Raw genomic sequence first — 27,917 nt, forward strand, 5'->3', positions numbered from 1 at the left:
GAAATAACTTTCGTGGCGATTTCTGGTTAAAAATGGGCAAAATCAATTGATATTTTTTCTGAAAACGATGACCTGTGGAGTAGTTTCGCTGAAGATGCATCGAATTGCGACGAATATTTCATTAATACAGCTTGAAAATAGCTGAGAAATTGCCTAATTCTGGTGTGAGTGATGGTGTCACAGAAGTGTGTTGGCGCCTGCCAACACCTACACAATTAATTAGAAACTATCTGACATTTACGTCTCTTCTCCGTCAATTCAATATCGAAAATAGTGCGTTTGCGGGCATTCAGCGCAAATGTCAACGTCCCTACAAATACATATTTCTCACGATTAGCGGCGATAAAGAATGTACACAGTTAATGGACCAATCGTGTCGGTGCGATAATTCAAATATTCCAATCGCTCCTCACGAAGAGAGACCAAGGCCACGCGCCTTCAATTAAAACAATAAAAGACGAGGAAAAATTGAATTGTGATCGGGAGACGAGCCGTGTTGTCGAGAGACTTCAACGGTGAGTGACAACGGAAACCCGATCGGCGATGCTTTCCATCAATCATCACAAGGGAAAGATAAGAAAGAATAGAAAGCCGGCGGAGGACGCCCACGACCACAATTGTCGTTACCGTAGTCAAGGATGGCCGAAGTGGGCTGAATAATGCACCTAACAGCCTGTTCCGAGTTGTCGTCGGCTCGGAATTGACGCGACCACGTCATAAAAGTGCAGGTGGGTCGCGGGCGGCCGAGAATTGGGACCATTTTTGGGCCTTTATTGACTCTCGAAATGTTACATAAGCTGGAGAAAAGAGGGTCACATCTTGAATTTTATTGGCATTTGCGACGGTTTCTGTTTTCCAAAATTCCGAATGAACTGAAATTTTTTATTTACACATTTTTTACTCAGTTGACTGTTTGCAAGTTTTTTAATTTTTTTCCTAAAAATACGTTCAAATTGCGTTATCTTTACTGGAAACTACGATTTTTGGACTTGAAAAATGGACAAAACCGTTTGGCAATTGCGTTAATTCGACCGAAAACGACCAAAATTTCTTAAAGGCACCGTAACTCTTACGTAAATATTCCTGAAATATGTTGGTTTCCAACGGATTTTCGTGCAAAAAAAAAAGGAAAAATCGATCAAAAATTGTTCAATTCTGCTGAAAACGACGAATATTTGTGTTCATTAGTTAGAAATCGCTTCGGAATGTTGAATTGTTTCGCTGAAATACGCTGACAATTTCAGACCAAAAACCAAAAAATTCGTGTTATTCTAAAAAAAATTGGTTGGAAGTGTTTTTATTTCTGTAGATGTGCTGAAATGCCTTGATTTGCAGTAACGTATTGCTGAAAGACGAACAAAATTGCATAAGGAAAGCTCAAACTGCGTGATTTTGAGCGGAAAAGACAATTTTTTCAGCAGTTTGACTGAAAAACGTTAACTTCTATCCATTTGTTGTTAAATACGAAGAAAATCCACTGAGAATGTCTTAACTCACGATAATTTTTGTTGAAAATTGCGATTTTTGCACTTGTTTCTATGAAAAAGTAGGAAAATCTTTTGCGAATTGCCTTAGTTTTTAACCAAAAATTTCGATTACTGTTGAAATAGTAAGTGGATTTACAATGATTCAACTTAAATCCAATCATAAAAGTCTGTAAGTAAGATTACTGTAATTTGCATTAATTTGTCTGAAAACTGAGGTTTTTAGACTACATTTTTGCTGGAATATGTTGGTTTACAACAACTTTTCGATGCAAAAAAAGTAAAATCGTTTAGAAATAACTCGAAAATTTTTCAGAAAATGATGCTTTTTGTGCTTACGTCTTCAGAGTCGCGTTATTTTGGCTGAAATTAAAATTTTTTCCAATTGTTTCGCTGAAATACGCTGACTTACAAAACATACATCGATTTTTCACCAAAAATAAGCAAAATTTCATGAAAGTATTTTATCTTTGCGTTTCCTGAATACTACGTTTCCGACAATTTTTCACTGAAAAACGAGTAAAGTTGGTTGGAAGTAATTAAGAGATCGCATTATTTTTGAATTTGTGCTGAATTGTGTCGATGTACAGGATTTCTTGCTGAAAAGCGAACTAAATCGTTTGGGGAAAGCTGAAACTACGTTACTTTGACCACAAAAAATTTTTTTTCAGCTGTTCTACTGAAATATTTTTTTCATTTCTTGATAAATACAAACAAAATCGATTGAGAATTTCTTAACGTGCGATAATTTTTTAGAAAACTGCGATTTTCACAATTATTTTTCTGAAAAAGGAACAAAATCGTTTGAGAATTGTGTTAGTTTGACCAAAAATGTCGACTTTTACTGGAATATTACATTGATTTACAATGATTTAAATTAATAATTTGCCTGAATACTGAGGTTTTTACTTTATACTTTTGCTGAAATACGTTTTTTTTTTATGCAAAATAAGTAAAACCGGTTAGAAATACTCGTAACTCGGATATTTTTCAGAAAATGAAAAAAATTGTCTTTTGTGCTTACGTCTTCGGAATCGCGTTATTTTGGCTGACATGCAAAACTTACATCGATTTCTCGCTGAAACACCAACAAAATCGTTTGGGAAATGCACAGATAATTGCTTTATTTTTTTGGAAACTAGAATTTCTTTCATCTGAGTCAGAAAATAGTTACTTTACATTCGTTTTTATTAAAAGCGATCTAAAGCAATTTAGAATATCTAAACTTGTGTTACTTTGACTGAAAATTACGATTTTTGGATAAGTTTTACTGAACTACGCGAGATCCTATCGCTGAAAAATGGGCAACATCGCCTGAACATCACTAAAATTTTTATAATTTTGACTAAAAAATATGTTGACTTGCATCGATTTCTTGCTGGAAATCTTTATAAGCAGTGCATGCACTTTAAAGATTTGTAAATAAAAGTATTAGGTTTGGCAGTCTAAAAAAATATTAGTTAAGGTTTATATTTCCAGAACGTCCGATCTGTTTCTATCTATAAGCTAATTTATTTGTGGGTTCGTTATTTTTTTTATTTTCAGTTTTCTAAAAAAGCTGGGCTAAATAATTTCTTTTCATTCATATTATCCTAATTTTTAGAGTATCTTTTTCTTTTTTTTCTTCAGAGAGTTAGTTTTTCTTTGAGGATTTTTCCAGATGTTTCTCTGAAACACTGTGATTTACAATGATTTCTCGCAGAAAGAAAAACAAAACTGCTTGGGGAAAACGATCTTGATTTTGATTTTTGTTTTGTTGAAATACGTTGTCTGACATTTTCTATATGATTTTGCTGAAATTAACGGCATTTGCTGTTGTCTCGCTATTTAAATCTCAAATATTAATAAGTGATAACAGTCGTATTAGCTTACACTGGAGAGTATTATCCTCACTTAGTATTTCTACCTTTTACAAGTTTAATATTTAATAATTTCGTCCTGAAAAAAGAGTAAAACCACTTACAAACTGTCCAAATCGTTCCAAACTACGATTTTTGCACTAGTATCTCTGAAAACAAAGCAAAATATCTTGGGAATCCCGATTTGTGACCGAAAATATTTACTAACAAAGTTAGTTAAAAAAAATAACTTTACTCTGCTTATTTTGCCTCAAAACAAAGACTTCAGTTTTATTGATATACACTGATGTGCTACGAATTTTCTTCAGAAAGTTAGTTAGTCTTTGATGATTTTTCCACTTGTTTCGTTGAAATACGGTGATCTACAATGAAATTTCTCTGAAAAAAGAACAAAACTGCTTGGGAAAAGCGATCTTGAATATAGAACTTATGCAAAAAGATCAAGAAAAAATTCTTACATACAAAAATACAATTCTGCCTGAAATTAAAAAAATCGTTTTAGTGAGTAAATTCCCAAACGACTTGAAACAGATTTGTTTCCAACAAAGTGATTCCACTCTCCCCGGAGTTGGCTCCGGTCGCGTCCAGCTCGTGACGCGTCGAGATCCGAGATTTAGCGGGCGTGGCTGCTCGCCTCTATTATTACCGCGATAATAATTTCGAATACTCATTCCACGTAACAACGATTCATCCAAGTCGTGGCGATCCTATCCGGAGTCCCGATTCCGGGCCAATAAGCCGTGACCGTCGATAATAATTGTCCGTTAAGCGCATTCCCGACCATTGTAAAGATGTCGAGACTCTTCATCCACCACAAAAAGCTCGCCAGCATTCATAATTAATCGGCGAATTCGCTTCACGTCCCTTCGAACCACCCGACACTTGCTCGGACGCGCAGCCCGGAATTCCTAACGGCCTTGCCAATCACCGATTTGTCATTGGAAATTTAATTTTGGAAAAATGCGCTCTCTGCTGGCAATTAGTAAGGTTGTATCGAAGAGGGTCTGACAGCCGCCGCTGCGTCAAATTCTGACCCCATACGGCGATTTGTTAACCTGAACCATGACTCGGTAAAACACCATAGAAAATCAAGCTTTTAAAACTTTTACACTAATGTTTTATGGTAATTGGTAAATGGAAGGCCCGCCACAGTTTTAATGGCTCGAGAGAAGAGAGGAAAAAGACCCAGCCAATAACTCACACCCTCGATGATGGGCTATAACTAATCGGCCTAATGTTTTAGCATTAATTATACGAAAAGTGAAGGAATGTTGATGTGCATTCCGTTTTGGAAGAGAAGGTCGGGGAGTCGCCAGGGGGCCCCCTCATGCTGGAATTCGAAACGGAGGGCCAACGTTTAAGTAGTTTTTTGTGATTTCACAAAGATAAATGAGAGAGAGAAGGTTCATTTTCTACGAATTTTTTCGTGGAATTATCTTCACGTCGACTCACCTGTACTGAGTTGAGGCTCCTTGAGGAGGCAACGAGTTGATGAACTCAATGAATCACAACTCACAAGATACCATTTCCCATTTTTATATTTGAGGCGCGAATTATTTGCTTTTGGGTTATATTACACTTTTTTTTTCAAATGCCAATTTATTGCTTTTTTGTTTTCTCTTTTCTCTCTTGCCCTCTTCTTTCAAGGCAGGAAAATTTTCGCCAAAATTAATTTACACGTACGGAAAATGTTTAGGAAAATCAATTTCAGATCCTGAAATTTTTGAATGACTTAAACGTTATCGCCTGATATTCAAGGTGAATTTGCTAAAAACATCTTTTAACTGTACACTTGATGGTAATTGTTTTATGTTGATCTTTTTAGTTGTGAATTTTGCAATATTTTTCTACAGTATTCTTTATAATAAGCTTTAATTAGTCAATATTATTTATGTCATTCCAAATCAAAGGATGATTAAATATTTTAATAAATGAATACATATTTCAAAAATTTGATGCTCCTTTTAAAAAATATTTATTTGATTATTAGGAATTTAAAAAAAATCAAAAAAATATCATTCGGGCTAAAATAAAACTAGAAACAAAATTTTAATTGATATTTCAATTTTTTTAATTGATTAGTATCTTTAATTAATTACTATTTATTGTAATAAATTTTCACTTCTTCCTGAACTTCCTTAGAAAGTCTTAAAAAAAAATGAATTGCAACGTTTCTTCTATCGAATAATCATCATCAGACTAAAAATATATATATTAAACTATGCTGTTTCTGTAACAACTACAATTACTTACCAACCTTTTTACTTGAAAAGAAAAGATCTTCGTTCAAAAAAAGTTATTATCTATTATCCTTCTTGAAAATATACAAATGACATATTGAAAAAAATCCAAAAACATGAATGTAGATTTTTTTTAAACTATTATTTTCAATAAATTTCTAACATTTTTAACAATAATTTTTAGAATAATGTCTAAAATAATAGAAAATGATACATTTTGCAGTTATTACTAAACAATCAAAACACTGACGTTACAATAATTAAATGTAATCAATGTCAAAAAGGCCATAATTAATATCCTAGTCACAATACTATTTAAAAATAAGACAAAACATGTTGAAAATATGATCATAATTTTTTTAATGTTATCACTTTTTCATAATAAGGAATTTGTAAATTTTACTAAGATTATCAGTATCTGATTTAGAATTAACAGAAATACTTTTTTCTTGGATATTAATTATTTCAGATGTAAGTCATTTTTTAAAAAGTGTTCCTTCATCAACACGCATGATTAGCTAATGTTGCTAGATTACACTGTAAGTTCTACTCTCTACAATCATATGAGTGTTTTTTGTATCCCTTTCTTTATTTTTTTTTTAATTTTTGTTTGTTTTTTGTGAATTTGAGTTTGAAGAAGTGGAATCAGAATTATTACTATTTAACAAATTGGATTTTATATATATATATATATATATATATATATATATATATATATATATATAAAATTTTGTTGTATTGAGTGGATAATTATTAATTTTTACAATATATATTTTTATTATAAAAAATTAATTTTAATATACTCACCTTTTATTTCATTAGTTTCGACGAAATTAGGCGTTAAAATAAAAAAAATTTGAACTTTACTTATGTAAAATGTTTCGGGGAAAAATAGAGTTGATGAATCCTTTTTTTTTACTTTGAGAATTATGTCAATGCCTTTCTTATATTTTTCTAATTTTCTGCTTTACATGAAGAAAAATTTGTACTTATTAAAAATACATTGGTCATAAAGAATTTTATGAATATACCTAACTCAAAAGGTACTAATAATATTGTACCTCTAGAGTACTTCTAGAGTAATATTTTTTTAATTTTATGCCGTTGGACTTTAGAGTAAAATCCTTCAATTTTTTTGAATCAAAATTAAACGGTTTTTTGGAAACAAATTGTTTGTACAGCTTTTTTAAATATAATTTTAGGTCCTTTTATTTATTTTTTGTCTTTATTATGAGTTCTGTAAAACGTGTAAAACTTTCTTTTTTTGAGTAAGTAACAGAATTTTAAATTTGACAATTTTTTGATAAAGTATTACACATTATCGCGTTTCAGCGTCAAAATATCACATGAAAGTACCTTATTTTACTCTCTCACTTTTTTACCTCGGAAGGAAATAACTTACGTTACTTCTTCATTTTCTGTATGAAATACTTATTTGTAAGATATAATATGACATTTGTTAATAAAACTTTGGAGAAAATCAATATCTAAACAAATAGCTATTGTTTTAATTTTTTTGAGGTAATTCGCTCAGAAAATATTGTACCTAACTTAGATCGACAGCAATTTCCCACATTCACTGCCTGCACTTGTGCTGCAAACAAATTTCTTATCTGGGAAATTGTGATTTTAAACACAAAATAAAATTATCTTAAGTGTTGAGAAAACCAGAAAATTTCAGATAAGTTGTTCTTGCTTAATTAGACATTTTCTCGATACCATTTTTCCTAAGTTAGCAAATGGGAATAAGAATTAAATTACGTAAAATCGTTTTTGACTTTGTAATTTAGTCGTGATTTAGTTAATTTGCATAGTTATTTTCGAAAAATTGTGGCCTGACATAAATAGGCCCAGAATTCCAACTTCTGGAAAAAATCCCGCATTTCTAACGGCCACGTTTCCCCGAACCGATGTTAAGAAGCCCCAAAAGACACTATTTAACTTGATTACTCCCCAATTAATTTTTTCCTTTGATGAAATGTCCCGGAGTCAAAGTCAGGTTTCATTCTTGACTGCACGTCGAAATCTCTACAATTTTCGAGCTGAAACCTCTTATTCTCTCATGAAGCCGGCCGCGTCTTTCATCCCGACCACTTACATCTCGTGCCTTATTCTTTAAAATATTCCAACTCCTGCCACCATCACCACAGAGCGCCGCTGACCCCAAACCACTTGCCCAAAATTTCGCTCTTTCACCAAACTTTAAACACCACGCAGCCCAAAATTTTGACTTTTGCTCAAATGATTGGTTCGTCGTCTACCGGAATCGCGAAAAAGTCCGGGCAAAACTCCGGCAAGACGCCAGTTAGCCGCTTGACTCGGATGAGGGTCCGGGTTACCCACCTGTAGCCCAGGTAAACTAACTGGTGTGTGTTTCAGATGGAAGAGAGAGTCAGTTTGTTGTTTGGCGCGAGCTGGTGAGGAGCTTGCGCCATGTGAGGGACGAAACCGTCGACGGCCATCATGGGGATACGCCACCTCCTGGTGTTGTTCGTTGTGGTGTTGTTGGTTTTGGTGGTGTGCGATTGTAGACAGCACTACAACAGGAACAGACGCAGAGGCGGCGCCAAGGATAAGGCGCTGGCTCTCCATCACCAAGAGAATGAGTTCCACAACAAGGGAAAGAGTAAGTCGAGAGATGGGGCCTGAGCGAGCTAATTGTCAGTTTTCAACGCAGATCTCTATGTAATTAAACAAAGATTCTGATCACCTTGTTCACTCGTTATTTTAGCGACGTGTTTGTCACATTTTTTCCGAGTTTGATTGTTGTTTACTAATTGTAATTTAATCTGGAAACAGTCCTGGTGATGTTATTTTGTACTTAAGAAATTGCAAAACATTCAAGCACTAACTTTTTTGGTTCTAAAAATGTTATTTCAAATTGCCATTTCCAAGAAATTTGTTCTTAACTGTTCTTCCAAGTATTGGGAAGTGGAAAACAAGGTAATTAAATTTAATTTTTACGTGTTTAATGTTGTTCTATTTTTATCGATTTTTACTAATTAAAAAATGCCAAGTGTGTCAGTTTTGATGGTAATAATCGCATTATAATCTCAGGTAATTAATAAAACATTAGTAAACATTCCTGTCTCCAAACAAACATTTTGAATAATTTAATGTAGATTGTTCTAACATTTCCCTATAAACAAATTTTTCTTGTCTTTACTGGCGACTTGTTTGTAACATTTGCATTAGATTGTTGTTTATTACGTTTTCTTTGTTGTGATTTAATTTGGGAATAGTTTTGAGTATATTATTTGTTACTTAAGAAACGATTCACGTAAATATGAAAATTAAATGAATTTAAATAACAAAAATAAACTACAAACACGTTGCATAAAAAGCTTAAATGTGACGGTATTTTTAAACCTAATTATTGATTCTATGAATTTTCGATATTTATTCTTTCTAATTTCAAAAATTGCTGAAGATAGCCAAAAGGTAGCACATTCTCTAAAAAATTTCAAATTTGAAGAATTCGAACTCAGCTGATGGAAAAACGTTAAGGGGTTTTAAGGAACATTTGTAAAGTCATGAAAACTAGTTTTATGAGTTTTTCACGGAGCATTTAATTTCTTTTATCATTTCAATAAAAGAAACGAAAAATGTCAAAATGCAGATGATACTTTGGAAATTATATGATATTATAGTCCCTCAAACAAATCGAAAAAAATCAATGGTCAATTTTTTTATTAAGGATTGCCCCAAAAATAAAATTAAAAAACTATTTTTTTGTAGAGGTATCTGATTTTTACCCAAATTTTAAAAAGCGATAACAAACGACCACTTATTTTTCCAGTTAAGAGACAGAGGTTTTTGATTTTTGACGAAGCTAAGTAGTTTTTCTTTTATTTAATATTCTTACATCTGTAATATTATTACTAAGTATTGAAATAAAATATTAAAAAATAATTACAAAGTTGTATTTTTTGCGGTTTGATGTTAAGTAGATTGCTATAAATAGCTCTTGACTCTATGTTTATTTTTATGAATTTGAAGGAATTCTGTAATATTTATAATACACAGAAAAATTTTTCTTTTCTTTACTGGAGATTTTTTTGTAACATTTTTTTTATTTTATTTTTTATTTTTATCATTTGGAATTTTAATGTTTTTGGATCAGTTTATGTCACAAATTTGCTGCATTATAATTTAATGAACAAGCTAAAAAAATCTCCAACGATGGTGATATTTTTTATCAAGGATTGCCTTAAAAATCAAATTAAAAAACTAAAAGTGTAGCATTTTTACGAAAGAATCAAATCAAAAAAGAAAAATTTTTGCTTTTAGACAAGGCTGACTCATTTTTCTTTTCTTTAATTTTTACATCTGTAAGATTTTCTATTTTGCCTTGAATTCCATTGTGATGATTTGATGAGATAATATTATTAGGTATTGAAATAAAATATTAAAAATAATTACAAAGTTGTATTATTTAAGTACATTGCTATAAATAGCTCTTGACTCTATGTTTATTTTTATAAATTTTAAAGGAATTTTGTAATAATCATAATAAATAGTGTAAATTACTTATTTTGGCAAAATAAAAAAATACAGTTATCAAAGATATTTACAATTAAAAAATTACTGAATTTTTTAAACCGTTAATGAAGATTTTCTGATCAATGTTCTTAACTGTCATATTTAAAGTATGAATTTTTGCTATGCAGTTATTTCACAAGTTGTTTATTGTTACATAATATTCTTTATTTTTTGTGCATTAATTGTTCCTCCAAATTTTTGAGTCGATGAAATGAATTGAAAAATTGAATTGTTTTGCTTTTTCTTTCCAATGTGTTTTTATGAGTTGGATTTTTCTATTTTCAACTGACAATATTCTCCAACAAAGCCCCGTTTCTCATCTCACACTCATTAACCGTCCAATTTCGCTTAATAATTTGTGAGAAAGGAATGCCATATTCAGCACCAGTAAACTAAAAGATTAAGAACCGAATCAAAAATCGTGACATGTATTTTTAATGCACGTCACTCAAAGATGACCGTTGTAATAACTTTAATAGCATGTTAGATGGTAGATAGACCCTTATATAATGCGACCAGTTGTGTTTTTAATTAGCCTCGGAAGGACATTTCAAGGCCAGATGCTATCGCTCATGTTTGTCCCCTTTTGTGCGCCCATCTATCTCGACAAACTTCCGTGTGTGTGTACCCAAGTTTCGTCACCTTTGAGCGCTCCTCAGGGCCGTAAATCTGCCTGGTGATGATGAAAATTCCGTCAATAAATCGTAAATTACGTCGCGATAACCTCATTGTCTGTGTGAAAAATATTCGAAAAATTACCAAATCTGAGAGCCACTTAAAATCCGTTTAATGTCGCGGAAAAAATTAATTGATGCTATCATTACGGGGACCACTTGTCATAATTTAATTCGATAATTTATCGACCGGCTCTTTTCGACATTCCGCAGTGTAAACGACCTAAATCCAAGGATTTGAGAGGTTTTCAGGGAAAGTTGCGACCGTTTACTGTAATGTGCAAACAAGTTTTGTTCGATTTAAAATTTTTAACTGTAAAAAGTTGAGTTCAATTACTCATATACAGTATTTGTGTTTGTTGGTCGACTTGTAATAAGAACGGACGTTCCGCCTATACAGGAAGTGACTTCAGACTCGATCTTTATTGTAATGTTATGATCTTGCAAGGTCTTTGCAAAAACTGAATTGAAATGAAAGCAAAAAAACAGATTACAAATAAATGTGGTCAGAAGGCTTGTTCGAGTGTTATTTTTCTGTCGACTGAACTTTTACTTATGTTTAATTAATTATTTAAATTAATTGCGGTTTTGTTATTAATTACTTGGTTTATTTAGCCCATGATAAAGGTAGGTTGTTTGATAAACCAGGTTTAAAAAACTTTATAAAATTTCTTTGTTATACATTTTGTAACAAAGCTTTTATATTACTTGTGTTTTTTTTTGTGTTTTTGGAGTAAAAATTCGTGTTTTTTTTGTTTTGTTAACATTATTTCATCAAGGACTTATTTTATCAACTGCTTAGAATATTTTTTATTTTGAAATTTTTTGCTATTCAAATACTTTTTTTTGTTGATATTTTCGAATATAAAATATTCTCCCAAAAAAGTTGTACCTAATAGACAATTTACTTTTTGTAAACTGTCTTCATTCAGGAACAGGAAGAAAATTAAGATTAAGTCAAGACCACAGCCATCGTTTTGAGAAATAAAATTGGGAGTTAACTGGTTAAAGGAATTTAAAACTTTAAGTTAAAGTATGAGGTTTCTAATCTTTGTTTGTTCACTGTTAAAAGGACAATACTGTTGATTTTGAGTCTTAAAAGCATGGTCGTAAAGAGATCTTGGAAATTAAAAATTCGACAAACCTCAAAATTTAACTCAAAAGCCTTAGTTGCAGAGATCAGCTTTTTATTACTATCCTTAATTTTTACTCAAAATTCTGAGCGTTTTTTTTAAATATTCTTCGAGAATCATTATTTTATTTTAAAACTAACATTTTAACTCAAAAATCAATTTTTGTTTTTTTTTTCTGAAGTTTTTTCCAATATTTTTTCACCACTCGGCTTTTCAACACTTGTTAGCAACATTACTGAACTTCTGGTCGATAATAACGAAAAGATTAGAAACTTCAAACTTTACTTTAATATCTTTCAAACCCCCGAGCTTTGTTGCTTAAAAACGCGTTTTTTTTACCATACTGTAAAATTTTCTAAAATTTTGAGTCTTACTTTAAAATTTTTGAAAACTGCAAATTTCAACTCACCATTAAGTGGTTATTATCTTTCTTCTTCAAAATCGTAACATTTTTCCAAGATTTTTTTCACAACCATACTTTTCAACACTTTGAGTTTTTTTGTAAGTTGTATACATTATCACAAAATCAACACAGTATTCTTATACTTTCAATAGATCATAATTAAAGACCTAGAAAAATTAATTTTTTACTCAAAATATTTAAATTCACTCAAACTCTCAATTCCATTGCTGAAAGAAAAACTATCCTTAAAACTATCCCTCTATCCTCAATTTTGAAATTTCTTCTTGGAATCATAATTAGTTTAAAACCTCAACTTCTAAATCATAATCAATTAATTGTTATCAATCTTCAAAATCTTAATGTTTTTCATGCTATGATACCTATTTATTTTAAAATCTCAATTTTTAACTAAAAAGTCAAATGTTTGAGCTTCCTCAAAATTTCAAAAGTTTTTCCAAAATCCAAAGTTCTTTCACTATCTTTAAAGTTTGAGTACCTCAAAATTATTGTTATGTTATGTTTATTGTTGAAAATAGTGAATCTTCTCTGACTATCCTCACTTTTTTCTCAAAATAGAAACCCCAGTTCAGAAATTTTTTCCTATACTCATCATTATTTTAAAATTCCAAGTTTTAACTCAAAAATAAATTCCATGATAGTTTTTCCTCGAAATCTTAAAGTTCTTTAAAAAATCTTTGCAATATCTTTCTTCTCAAGATATTACAACTTGAATATCTTTTCTCAAACTTAACAATACGGTACTTCCAACAAATCATAAGAAAGGCACCACATCCTCAAATTCAACTCAATTCAATTGCCGAAAACGTTAATTTTCTTTAAGATTCTTACTCTTATCTTAAAATTTTCTCGTAGAGCTCAAGTTTCTTCCTAGCTATCTTCCTCAAAATCAACGCTCTTTCAGAATCTTTACAACTGCCATCTCAAAATCAACAGTACTTTTGTTCCGACTGAGTATAATTGAGAACTTTTAGAAAAAGGTTGTTTTTTTATAACTTCACCTTTGACCTCTACCAGTTGAGTGAAGTTTTTATAATCTTTACAACGAAAAACTGAATCAGTTCGGCAAACTGTTCAGTTTACAGAAAAGTACTGCGATTTTGTAACTCTTGGTACCATTTTCCGCGCTGTCAACGCGACTTTGCTGTAACCTAAGTAAGCGTAAAATCGAAATTTCAGAGTCAAGAAAGTTCTTTATTTAGGTGTCGAGATGAGACGGTCTCGGATTACCCTTCGTGTAAAAAGTGGTCGCGTTTCGTGCATTAAACGGCCCGAAAACGGCTTTGTTCCAGCGCAGTACTACCAACCCAAAACACTCATAGCTTCCAGTACCACATAAGAACCAAACTGTAAAAATTGCGTTAGAGGCCGATTACGGCTGTCAATCACAGCCCACTCGATATAATGATGTAACAATCGCGTTTCCTAGCGCGGGGGAAGTACCATCCGATTTCTCCTTTGCTCGCTCACTTCGAACAGCAGTCCATGTTGTAAAACAAAAAGTGGCCGCATGAAGTCCGGGCACGTCATTAATCAAGATCAAGTCGTCTGGGTGCATGCGGAGACTGAATAATCTACGACTTGGCCACATATCCTTGTTTCCCAGTGCGTGTTCTAACAATATTGTGACGACATTTCCATTCGTACCACAATGTTATCACCTCGGTACTTGGCATAATTCCGATTGGTCGCGCAAATGTGCACAAATTTAATTACACTGTGTGAGAGAGAAGGAATTCCGTAGGTACTAACGAATAGTTTTGGTACTACTTTGGAGTCAAAGCGATCAATCACGTTCTCGGAGATTTTGATCATCGAACACCTGCGTTCAAACCTGTAATTAATTTACCATTTCGTGTACTTTACACCGTAATTAAGATGTTTGTAACAGCGAAAAGCCGTTACTTCGAACGCTGCTTTGTGTAGATTTGAACAAGAACAGTCAGCTAATACAATAAACCCAAGTAATCTACCTACAAGCTTATCAAGATCTTCAATTTGTAAAATACATGTTTCAGATTTGTATCATTTATTAGACTGTTTGGATCAATTCTACAAGTTGTTAGGTCTTTCTACCATTTGTTTGACCGCAACAATCTTAAGATTTTGACTGAAAATATTTTTTGAGATTTTTAGAAATTTTGAAAAAAATCTAAAATTCCAGTACTACCATTTGAATTTTGTGGAATTGAAATTTTTAACTGCAGATATGTGTTGACACACCTGACCTAACGCTGGACTTTATGTCCGTTTCCAACATGGCGTTCAAATATTGAAGGTACTGCTCTCGTGTCCATTTCTTCAAATATTTGCGGTTCGTGGTACTGAGGAATTTCACTTAAAACACACAGTCGTGGTCATTGTCAACACGTTTTAGCTCACGTAAGTGCCGACACTAATGGTACGGACGAGTACTGATTACCAATAATTTCGTGACGATCTTGAAAGTGGTACCATTAAACGATACAGGCCTTGTTACGGATATTCCTGGCGCAATTATACCAAGTACCGGCGTAAATTTTGCTCAACATAATTGAATTTCTATCAAGAGTGGTACCACGAAAAAAATCATTTGGTTAAACTGGTTTAATTTGCCCGAGAACGGTACTAGTCTAGCTAATCAGCTATTGTTTCATTTGTTATCAAGCGTTTTATTGGAACTACCTTGAGGCGAGTGGTACCGTAGCGATACAATTTTTAATTGAAATTGCTTGAGTTTCGAATTGGCAAGTGGTACTTGCTGGATTTGTAATTGAAGTGAATGTTGTGAGTGTCTTGTGTTGTAAATTTAAATTGAACAAATTTATATTCGCTTTCTACATGCTTGTACCGATGCAAGTCGGAGTGGTACCGTTAAATTAGCCATTTTGTTCCTCTGAGTCGTTTGTAGCTTCAACGGTCGTTGTACAAAAAATTAATTATTATGAGTCATAACAAATCTATTAAAATATCAAATTTTTTGTATGGTACCACCAAACTTGTTTTGCAAGTACCATCGGTACCTTCTTTATTTTACTCGCGATGAGCGTTGCCCTTCGTCAAGGCCAGCAGTGACTTGCACAGTGCCGTTGATTAGTTCTTTTGTCCTGGAATAAACGAACCGAAGTCTCCAGAAAGGCCGCGTTCCGATCATATCTTAAGTAAAAAGAGAGGAGCATTAATTAGCCAGCAGTGAGCACAAGCGAGACAAAACGATCTGGACGCGGCTTTAACCGCGGCCACTTGATTGCCTTATTATTATTGATGATGATGATAATAATAACGATAATGGGGATACTTCCAATGGAGATGGTACGCGACTACCATATGGTACGACCTCTCGATGCAGATGGCGCTCTTTGGTTTTAATTGGGAGGATTCCGATGGGAGAGCCAAGACGGAGATAAGAAGGGTTATAAACTCGAATCAATGGGCATTGTATTCATGGTTTGCCATTTTGATAAGTGATAAACCCAATTGGCGCCATGGTATGTCAATACCCAACGGTTGTTCGTGCGAAAAAAAATGTACGAAGAGGGAATTTGAGCTTTCAAATTCGAAAAGTTTGATTAAGCTTGAAGATTTTGGGTTAAATTTTGAAATTATCGGAGGAGTTAGATTTGAGATCTTTTTGAGTATTAAAGTCAAGAGGTTGTGTTAAAAAAATATCAGCAAAATTTGTCGAAATTGTATGAAAGTACTTAGTCTCTTTAACAACAAAGTTAAGAGTTTGATAAGAGGAAAAAAGTGGGAAAAAATGAGGATTTCAACAAAAGTTTAATCTTGTTCTGTCAAATTCACGAGTTTGAATTAAAAGATATTTTGACGTTTCTGAGAAAAAAACTGAAGGATTATAAGATACTGTTGAACTTCATCGGCAAGAAAGTTGAGATTCTAAACGAATTTAAAGATTTGGAGTTAAAATTTAGAGACTCAGGAAATATAAATGTAAAGTGTTACATATTTAAAAAAAGAACCGAAAGTACTAAGAAAAAATTCAACCAATTCTGCATCAAGATGAAGAATTTTGGGAAATTTATAAATTTTTAGCCAAAATTTTCGGTTTTCAATGTATTTTCAAGTTGAAAGTAGGGAATATAAACAAAGAGTTTGATAAGAAAGAAATTTGAGAAAAAACTAAGTATTTTAATTAAAAAAATAACTATCAGCAACAAAATCAAGAGTTTGAGAAAATTATAGGTTGACATGTTTTGAAATTTTTGAGGAAAAAGCTTTAAAAAGAAGTGTGCCTCGGCAATTAAGTTGAGATTGAGGGAATTTTGAGGTAAAATTTGTGGACACGGGAGGAATTTCTAATGTTAGAAGTTAGACGTTTGTGAAAGAATTTGAGGAAATCTCAAAATTTTGGGGTTTTAGGGGAATTTTCGGAAAAATTTCAATCTCGTCAGCAACAAAGTTGAAAGTTTGATTGTAAGATGAGAGGAAAATTTTTGGGAAAAAATTGCTACAAAAATATAACCTATTCAATAAGAAAGTGAAGACTTTAAGAGAATAAAAAAAATATGGATTGTAAATGAAATGAGACTTTCTTGGAGAGAACAAATTGAGAAAAAAATGAGGATTTTAACAAAAAAAAACTTATTCAGCAACAAAAAGAATAGTTTGAGGGAATTTAATAAAAATTTTGAGTAAAAACATTTAGATGTTTTTGGGTGAAAAAAATCATCTTTCATGAGAACTAAGTTGACTTTTAGAGGGAATTTAAAGATTTTTAAAGAGTTAAAATTTGGGGATTCAAGGATGAAAATTTAATTTATGGAATTAAAGGATTTTGTGCTAAAATTCTTGCATTTTTAGGGAAAATTTCAAGATAAATGGATATTTTGAAAAAAAAATCAGAAACCAAAGTTAATTTTTTGAGGGAATTCAAAGTATTTGTATGTCATCTATTAAAAAATCAGTACTGGTTGTTGATAAGAATTACGAAAATTTGAAAGACTTCTTTAAAGTCAAAACAGTGCAGGAGTTTTAGAAACAGTGTTATAATCTTGAGAAAAAAGATATGAACCAGTTGATTATTTGCTTTTTTTTGCTTTAATTGAGGATTCTTGAAAAATTGATGGTTGGAAGGTTGAGAAAATTTTGGGTGGAGAATATCTAAAGATTTTGTGTTAAAAACTGAGATGGAATAATTTAAATTGAGTTAAAAATCATAAAATTGTAAAATATTTTAACAATACAGTGGTGTACGAAATCCAGAGTTTTAAGACTCTTTGTTTGGAAGCTGTTTTGGTAACGCTTTCTACGCTGTATTTGAAATAATCACGTTTCGAAACGACTGATAAGAAGTTTAAATATTTAAATTTTCTTGGTCGTGGTATTCAAATCTTTGTTTACCAAAAACCGTCTCGCTTCAGAATTTTTCCCGCGCTCTAGTTAGACACATTTTAACATTCTTCTGATCACATTTGGTATTTGAACAAATGTCCTATTAACATTATGACATTTCAACTGCAAATAATAACACGCCAAAAGTTCAAATCGAGAAAGAGTGATCTTTAACGTAATTCTCCCATTTTTTAACGTTTTAAGAACCGGTCACGACCACAAATACAACAATCGGATTGTTTCCTTATCAGTTATCACCTCATAAAGATTAAAATCAACAACTGGGGGCCAAAACTGCGTAATTGCAATCAGTGTTGCCAATTAAACCATAGCTAGCGAAAAGTCTCCAGCAAGCGCAAAAAGCGGCGTAAATCGAGATCTCGATTGAAGAAATCCATGTAGAGTCAAAGTATTTGCCGATGCGGCGCCACCGACTCGTTCGTAACGGTAACAACCCCCGCGCACCCCCGCCCCATCAGCGCAACTTTCCTTACCTGGAGTGCGACCAGTACCGTACTCGAGACCAGGTAAATTCTCGGAGAAAAAAGGCCAACAAAGGGCCACTTCAACCGACAATAATAATAAACCTATCATCGCACAACAACCGGTCCTCCTACGCCACCTACCGGCCGTAATTTGCATAAATGGGTACCGATTTTGCAATGGTACCGTTAGCCGGGATCCTGGGAACGGCCTTCGACCGAAAGTAAAACCACTGTTTCGAAGTGAACTACTCTCTTTTCCTCTTTTCCGAAATTTTGACAAAAAATAGTCGAAAAACCACCAAAAGTGTGAAAATGTTGTGTTTCCTCAAAAAAAATCGTTAAAGTGTAAAAAAAATTGTTAATTTTTCTATCTTGACATTCTTTTTATTTTTCCTAAAATATTTTTTTCACTTTAAAATTAAAATCATTACATAAAATTTTTCAATTTCGTAGTTATTTTATTTTACATCTAAAGACTTTTTGTTTCTAAAGCTTCCAGTATTTTAGCTTTTTACTTTCTTAATTTTCTCACGGCATTTCGTATTATTCATTTCTTCAATTTTTGTTTTTCGTTTTTCGTTCTTCTTTATTTTCTTTCTTTTTTCTTTTTTTTTTAATTATCACTCTTTCAGTCACTAAAGATCTACAGAATTTAATCTTACTGTTTTTTAGTTTTTTTGCATTCCAGTTTTTAAGTTTTAGCTTTTCAGTCTTTTAGTTATAGTCAGTTTCTCAGTCTGATTTTTATTCTCCAACTTATTCTCCAACAATTTTTAATTTACTAGTGTTTCTCTTTTCCAATTTTATTGTTTTTTCAGATTCTCAATTTTTCAGCCGCTTAGATATTCAGAATTTTAGTCTATTTTTTTTAGTTTCTTGTGTTTTTGGTTTCTCAGCGTGAAAGTTTTTTTGGCAGTATTTGATCTGTTAATTTTTAAAAATACCTTATAAAATTTTTGTATCAGCCTTGATTTTGTAATGACAAACTATTTTACGTAGAATTGTCAGTATTGCAGTTTTTTTTTTAAGTTTTCCAAATCGACAGTGTAGATATTAATTAGTTGTGTGAAAGTTTTTCCTTTCTGGGATTCTTAGTTGTTGTGTAATAAATAAAAAAAAATGTGTTTTCGTAACAAATTATTTCAAAAACTAAGCAGAATCTACCCTTTTATTCACATCTAAGGGGAAATCCCTTTCTGTGAGAAAGTCTGACCCTAAAACCAGTTCACTGGTGTCTCATTTGTCCGAGGAATGAATAATTGACCAATATAAATATAAAAATTACCTCCTACTAGTTTATCTGGTGCGCAAAAAATTGCAAGACGATTGATTACTTTGTAAATGTCGTCCAAACAAACCATCAGAAATTTCGCTATTTTCTAAGTAAATTTTAAGTTTTTTATTACATTTGGGTTCAAAAATTGTGGATAAACGATTTGTTTTTGGTAAATATTGATTTTCGCAATTAGTTCGTGTTCAAATTCGAATGTTTCGCAAGTTTTTCAGCAAAAACTCAATTGTTACGCAAGATTCGCTCACAAAACTCAAAAATGCACCAAATGAGGAGTTAGTTATTAACTTGGGCATTTGAAATTTCTGAGTTATGTTTTTATTTAGACAATTTAAAAAAAAGTTTGAGAAGCAAAAAAAATTGGGTGTTTCATTTATCATTTTCTAGTACTAGTAGTATGTATTTCCATTCAGTGAGTTCATTTTCTTACGTAAAAACGCACCAATTTTACAAAAGCAAGTTTAGAACAATATTTAGGTTCAAAATCAGTAGACATTGCTCCAAAAATAATTTCTAAAAACTTCGTTAGCATAGTACTGGCAGCACTGGGTACGACCAGATCGCTGCAGTACTGCCAACCCTTTTCGCGACTCGATGATGTTTAACAGAGGAAGGATTGCGCGAAGACCCACGCTACGCCCACTTGATTATAAATAAACAAATGTTAATGGTGATTTCTGTGTCCATTTAAGCGATTGCAACAATACGTCATCGCACCTTTTACTTGTCTAAATGAAGGCATTGTGGAAGCCGGATCTGCGAAATGAAGGGCTGTTTTGATGCAATGCTAAATGAATGCAAATTAATTATTGTTAATTAAGTCAAGCGAATGATTTGTCCATTTGCGAATTCTTTCATCTCTCTGTGGTGTGTGTGTGTGTGCAACTTTCACCACAGAATTAGAACGAGCGGACAAAAAAGGTCAAAATTATTAATTTGTCAGCATTGGGTATGTCGCAAAAAGCTGTTTTGGTGTTCTCGAAAAGGAACAATTATTTTATTATCCGGTCGGAGAAAAAGTATGGGCAAGACTGGTTTCCGAAAGTGGTAGTTTGCCCAAATTCTCCAATATGTTGATATTAAAAATAAAGTGAAATTAGGGATTTTTAGATATTTTTTTTATAATTTAAGGATTTGTAAACATATTTTTTGAAACTTACAGTTTAAAAATTGAAAAACTTAAACTTTATATCAGAATTTTAGATGGGTTCAAAGTCTTAACACCGATTCTCAATTCTTTAGTCTTTATTTTCAAGATTTAAGGTATTCTTTTGAAGATCCTTTACCCTTTTGCTTTCCTTAAATTTTATCTAACATTAACATTTTAACATTATTTAATTTTGTTCACTATAGAATAAAAAGTCTGTTGGAAATAAATTATACAGACTGAACCAAAAGTAACGCACAAAATTCATATCTTTGTTCTAAGTTATTTTATAAAAAAGTTTTCGAATAGGTCGATTTTATTTTTTTAAATGCTATATTTTGACTTCATTATGCGTCATTATTATGTTTTTAATGACAACTGACATTTTTATTAGTGTCCTAGATAGTATAAATTTTTATCTTTCTAGTAAGTGTAAAAAAAATTAAAAAAATAAAGCACAAAAAATAAAAAAACAAAAATAAGGAAGTTATAAAAGTTATTAAGATCATGAAAGTACTACGAGTAATTTTACGTTCTTGATTTATTTATTTATTTATTTAATGTTTTTTATTTTTTGTGTAATATTAAATCTTTTTTTTTAATTTTACAAAAAAAAGGAGAAAAAAGATCAAGCTCATTGTGTATAGTTGTCAAAATTTTTAGAAGAAATTTTTTTATTTGATTAATTGTTTTGTTTTTTATTTTCTTTGTACGTACTACTAAAACAGTAAACAAAACTATTGGTTGTTTTGAAGAACTTAAAATCGAATGACAGAATAAAGGATTTTTTTGAAAAATTACTAATAACAAAAATATGAATTTTATGCATTACTATTGATTTATTATTATTATTATTATTATTATTATTATTATTATTATTATTATTATTATATTATTATTATTATTATTATTATTATTATTATTATTATTTTTATTAACATTTAAAAAATGATTAGTATTTAATTTTTTTAATTTCAAATTTTGTTTGAGAAACTTTGAAAGACCTTTCCAATATCCTTGTTTATTGGAATTTGGATTTTCCACAATAATTTTTATTAATTATTCATATAAGTTGATATACTTCATTGTAAGAGTTTGGTAATGTTCAAAAAATTTGATAATTTAGGTACTTTAAACTCTTAAAATTTTATTTAAAATTGATTACAGATGTTTCGGTTTTATGTAGCTATCATCAGATCTAAAAAATGCACGTGGTGTATTTGTAAATTCATGGATAAGTTATCATTGTCACAAATCTACCACGTCCATTTTTTGGACTGATGATGGCTGTAATAATGCCGAAACAGCTGCAATCAACTTTGAATAACAGAGTTTAAAGGACTTAAATTATCAAATTTTCCGAATTATTAATTTTTTCAAAATAAAAAATGTTCATATTTCAGGATTATAGTTATTCTTTAAACTTAAGATGTTTAGTTTAGAAGCTTTAATTTTATTTTTAGAATCTAGATCTTGACGGTGTAACTGTTTTCAGATTTTTAATAATTCTTGTCTGGAAGACACCAATTTTTTTTTAATATTTGCAATTTATACTCATTAAATAACTCATACTGTGCATTTTTTTAATGTAGAAGGTAGGCACTACTGTTTGCCCTTCAAGATTTTGATATTCGGAAGACATCTTAGCATTTTATCAAATTTTCGTAAAAAAATCTATTAATTTTTCGTGTTAAAACCCAACTGGCAGAAGTTGCGCCAGTTTTTAAACATTTAAAAACTCGAGACCGTCTTGACCTTGCTTTGCTTCGTCCATATTTACTCATTTCGTATTTGTAGTCACTCTCTTCTCGGCAAGGATCTTATTGCAAATGTCAATACCGTCTATTTGCTTTGCATTTTTGTCGTCAATCGTCTCATTCCCATTTTTCTTCCAGTTTGCATTGGAACAAACGGCCGCATGTCCGTCCCCTCAAACCGCGAGCACCACTACCGCAACCTGAAGGACCGCTACACCAACTGCACCTACGTGGACGGCAACCTGGAGCTGACCTGGCTCCAGGACGAGAACCTGGACTTGAGCTTCCTCCAATACATCCGTGAAGTAACGGGTTACGTCCTCATCTCGCACGTGGACATCAAGCGCATCGTCTTGCCCCGCCTCCAAATCATCCGCGGTCGCACCCTCTTCAAGATGAACGTCCGCAACGAGGAGTTCGCCCTCTTGGTCATCCTCTCCAAGATGTACACCTTGGAGTTGCCCGCCCTCCGGGATGTCCTCATCGGAAACGTTGGAGTTTTCAACAATTACAACCTTTGCCACTTCAAGACCATCAACTGGAAGGAAATCATCACGGACCCCAAGAGCAAGTACGTCTTCGTCTACAACTTCACCTCCCCCGAACGCGACTGTCCCCCATGTCACAAGAACTGTGAGAAAGGGTGTTGGGGGGAAGGCGAAGAAAACTGCCAGAAGTTTTCCAAGGAGAACTGCAGTCCACAGTGTTACCAAGGGCGGTGTTTCGGGCCGAACCCACGGGAGTGCTGCCACTTGTTTTGTGCGGGAGGTTGTACCGGACCTAAGCAAAGTGATTGTATCGCCTGTCGGAACTTTTACGACGATGGGGTTTGCACACAGGAGTGCCCCCCTATGAAAATTTACAGCCCCATTACGTACTCCTGGCAGGATAACCCTAACGGGAAGTACGCTTACGGTGCCACGTGTGTGAAAAACTGCCCTGAACATTTACTCAAAGACAATGGGGCTTGCGTCCGGTCCTGCCCCCCTGACAAGAAGGCCCATGAAGGGGCGTGTGTCCCTTGCAACGGCCCGTGCCCCAAAACCTGCCGCGTTGATACTTTCATCCATTCTGGGAACATTGACACCTTCAAGGGTTGTACTGTGATAGAAGGCAATATCCTGATTTTGCAAAACACCTTCGAGGGGTACCAACACTTCTACCCCAACTACACCTTCGGGGCCAGGTACCCCCGGATGCACCCCGACCGCTTGGAGGTCTTTAGCACCCTGAAGGAGGTCACGGGGCATATCAACGTTCAAGCGTACCATTCCGATTTTACCAATTTGTCGTACTTTAGAAACTTGGAAGTGATCGGTGGTCGCTCACTTTCAGACTACTTCACTTCGCTGTATATTGTTAAATCGTCGCTGAAATCGCTCGAGTTGCGGTCGTTGAAGCGACTCAATGCCGGGACGGTCGCCATTTTGGAAAACACACACTTGTGTTTTGCTGATAATATCAATTGGGATAAAATCAGGAGGAGTCACGAGCATGTGGTTATGATTTCGAATAATAGTGATCCACGGTTGTGCAAGGGGAACAATTTGGTGTGTGATAGTGAGTGTAGTAGGGATGGGTGTTGGGGGGCTGGACCCGATCAGTGTTTGTCGTGTGCCCACTTCCAGCTCGAGAATGAGAGTCGGTGTATTGCCAACTGCTCCGTTTTGCCAGGGTGAGTACTTTTAGTTAATTTTTGGAAAAATTATAACTCCCAGTTTTAAATGGAAGCGTAACCCGGAATGACGTACCCTGATAGAGAATCGAACAAAGATTCCGCCGCTTTTTAACTTTTTGCTCTTGGTGTTGTAGTTTCTCAGAAATGTGCGTTTAAAGTTTTAAGTTTTTGAAGTACTTGGATGCCGATTACGGAGAACTTATGGAGTTATGACAAAAAGTTAGACATTATGCCAATGAATTTGGAATTGTATAAACGTGAAGTTTTAAAGAATTTGGACAATTTTTTTAGGGTATTTCTGGTATTTCTGTGACTGAAATCGTAAGCCAGAATGACTTCGTATTTTTGTCGTTTAACAGAGAATCGGACGCAGATTCCACCGGTTTTCAAACTTTGTCATTTTTAGTTTTGTAGTTTCAAGGAAAATGCGTTTAAAATTTAAAAAAACTAAAATGTTCAAATGGCGATTACGGCGAAATTTTTGGAGTTATCGCAAAAAATCAGGCATCATCAACACCACATAAAATATATAAACTTAGGGCTTCAAGTGGACAAACAAAACGGTCCTAATGAGAAATCATTATAAAACGTAATTTTTTTTGGTTAATTCTTGCAAATAAAGGATAAGAAGGGACAGATCTGTGATACAGATTGAGTAAATAAATGCCAAGACTTATGAAAAAAATTACAAAAATTATTGAATAATGATCAAAATATCAAGTGGTTTGGGGTTTTTGTACTGTATATTTTTTTATTTTTGGTTTTTTATGAAAAACACGTTTGCAAAATTGTTTCCTAGGAGTTTCTAAACCACGATTGCAGCGAAACTACTGGAGTTATAGCAAAAAAAAAGGTTTTTTTGCCTACAAATCAGAGAAATTTTGTGTAGTTTAAAATTGTTTTTTTATTTTTCTTCAATCACATTGTTTATTTTTATTTTTTGTTGTTTCTCATTTATTGTCTGGGCCAAAACCTTGATCAGCTTTGCTGCCTTTTGGTCCATTTTGTGGTGGGAACAACTTGTAGAAAATTTTAATTTTGTTATCGTATTTTTTTTTCTTGTTGTAACTAATTATATTGTAACTGTTTTACTGCCACAAATAAATTATTATTATTATTAAATTAAAACAGTTTTCTAACCATATTAAATATAAGTGCCTATAACTAAAAGTTTTGAGTAATAAGGACGTCAGTTAGGGGGGTTATAAAATTTTCAAAAAAAAAACCTAAAAATTTAAACATTCTTACCAAAAATCAAAATTTTAGGCAGAATTCGCCTGTGCAAACTATTTTCACGTATTTTTTTTTTGATTGTGATGGATTTTCGAGTTTTTTAACATTTGTAAACCGTGTTTGTATCAAAACTAGATGAATTATCTCAAAAAAACCTGCAGTTACAAAGTCAGCAGGTGAAAATCTATTAGAAGTTTAAAAACTTGAAAATCATACTTCTAAGATCGATCAGAATTTAGTGTTCTCTTTGTACAGAAGGGCATTTGAAAGTTTTGCGTTTTTCTTTATTTTCGTAGTAGTAGGTGGAAAGTCAATTGTTTGGCACTTTGTGTACGTAAACTGTTCTAGAAAATGTATTGGTGGCACTAGAGTCAAAACATTCCAAATAATTTAGTAGTTAGTGACAAGTAACTAGTCAGATTTTTATAATTTTTACCCGTTTTTGCGATTTTTTTGCGGATAGGCACTAAAGGCTATTGCTAAGATAGAACTATAAAGAATACGATTTTGGTTAAAAAAAATCACAAAACTTTTCGCTTTGTAAACAAAGACTGAAATCAAAAACAAAAAATTGCAATGTCGTACAGCTATACCTATTTTTACACATTTAGAAAACTATTTACCATAAGTATTACCATAGTAATAGTACCGACATGTTGCACTTTGAAACTGGTGCTTTTAACTCATTTTAAAAACTAGAGAGAATGTTTTCGTAGTTATTTTTGAAAAATTGGATAATAACTTATGTAAACATTAAAACATATCATTAAGAACAAAGTTAACGGCTCTGCTTTTCCTACAATTCCACAATAAAGTATACATTTTTTACGCTGCTACATCTTAATAAGAAGCAATAAATGCATCGTCTTATGTATCTGTTCTTCCAGGATTTACCAAGACGGTCCCAACATTTGCAAGCGCTGCCACGAAGAATGCGGCTCTTCGTGCACAGGTCCAGGTGCCGACAAATGCGTCACTTGCAAGCGCTTCCAGGATGGTCCCTACTGCGTACCATCCTGTCCCACTAACAAGTACCACGAAAACGGTCAGTGCAAGAGCTGCCACGCCAATTGCGTCGGGGGATGCACCGGTCCCACCAACATTGTTGGTTTAGGCGGCTGTAACTCGTGCGACCGTGCTATCATGAACGAAACCGACTCCATGGTCTATTGCTTGGGCAGCAACGAGTCCTGTCCTGACGGCTACTTCAACGAGTACTTGGGGCCGCAGGAGAAGGAGTCGCTCAAATCGCTGGCGGGCTCAGCGCTGTGCCGGAAATGCCATCCAAGGTGAGGAATGCAAAGCTCAACATTTCTGTATTTTATTCCAAGTACTTATTGAATTAACCCTCATTTTTACTCTCCTTAAACTTTTTTCATTATTTTTTAAATTTCCTAAGTTTTTACTTTAGGATTAAGTATTTCTAACTTAAAATGACCGGGGGAATCCAAATTTGCAAGAACCAAATCGCTACGACTAACCGTTCGGAAAATATCGTCAAAAATTTAGTCTTCTCACGATTTGTCTAAACCAAACTTTCTTAATAATTTTTTAATTTTTCGGAGTTATTTCCTTAGGATTAAGTGTTTCTAACGTAAAATGACCTCCAGAATCCAAGTTTGCAAGATTCAAATCGCTGCGACTAACCGTTCGGAAAATATCGTCAAAAATTTAGTCTCCTCACAATTTCTCTAAACCAAACTTTCTTCGTTATTTTTTAAATTTTCGGAGTTTTTTTCTTAGGATTAAATGTTTTCAACGTAAAATGACCGGCGGAATCGAAATTTGCAAGAATCAAGTCGCTACGACTAACCGTTCGAAAAATATCGTCAAAAATTTAGTCTCCTCACAATTTGTCTAAACCAAACTTTCTTCATTATTTTTCAAATTTTTGGAGTTATTTCCTTAGGATTAAGTGTTTTCACCGTAAAATGACCGGCGGAATCGAAATTTGCAAGCATCAAGTCGCTACGACTAACCGTTCGGAAAATATCGTCAAAAATTTAGTCTCCTCACAATTTGTCTAAACCAAACTTTCTTCATTATTTTTAAAATTTTCGGAGTGTTATCCTTAGGATTAAGTGTTCCTAGCGAAAAATGACCGGCGAAATCTAAATTTGCTAAAATCAAGTTGCTGCGACTAATCGTTCGGAAAATACCGTCAAAAATTTAGTCTCCTCAGAATTTACCTAAACCAAACTTGCTACATTATTTTTCAAATTTTCGGAGTTTTTTTCTTAGGAGTAAGTGTTTTTAACGTAAAATGACCGGCGGAATCGAAATTTGCAAGAATCATGTCACTACGACTAACCGTTCGGAAAATATCGTCAAAAATTTAGTCTCCTCACAATTTGTCTAATCCAAACTTTCTTCTTTATTTTTCAAATTTTTGGAGTTTTTGCCTTAGGATTAAGTGTTTCTAACGAAAAAGGACCGGCGGAATCGAAATTTTTAAGAGTCAAATCACTACGACTAACCGTTCGGAAAATATCGTCCAAAATTTAGTCTTCTCACGATTTGTCTAAACCAAACTTTCTTAATAATTTTTTAATTTTTCGGAGTTATTTCCTTAGGTTTAAGTGTTTCTAAAGTAAAATGACCTCCAGAATCCAAATTTGCAAGATTTAAATCGCTGCGACTAACCG

General features: G+C 33.0%; 1 protein-coding gene across 3 annotated transcripts in view; it reads left to right on the forward strand.

Annotated features, from left to right (window-relative positions):
* The window catches only part of Egfr (Epidermal growth factor receptor), a 110,016-nt gene that overhangs the window by 77,645 nt on the left and 4,454 nt on the right, over positions 1 to 27,917 (forward strand). For 2 of the 3 annotated variants that reach the window (XM_015978717.2, XM_008193271.3), the window contains 3 exons: positions 7,963 to 8,209; positions 22,500 to 24,036; positions 26,160 to 26,561. In XM_015978717.2, coding sequence (XP_015834203.1) covers positions 8,047 to 8,209; positions 22,500 to 24,036; positions 26,160 to 26,561 — 2,102 coding nt within the window. In that variant the 5' untranslated portion in view covers positions 7,963 to 8,046. The remainder of the gene's footprint in view (positions 1 to 7,962; positions 8,210 to 22,499; positions 24,037 to 26,159; positions 26,562 to 27,917) is intronic. The other variant, XM_008193272.3, reaches the window with a different exon arrangement.

Source organism: Tribolium castaneum, chromosome 1, assembly GCF_031307605.1.
Source record: "Tribolium castaneum strain GA2 chromosome 1, icTriCast1.1, whole genome shotgun sequence".
Classification (NCBI taxonomy): Eukaryota; Metazoa; Arthropoda; class Insecta; order Coleoptera; family Tenebrionidae; genus Tribolium; species Tribolium castaneum.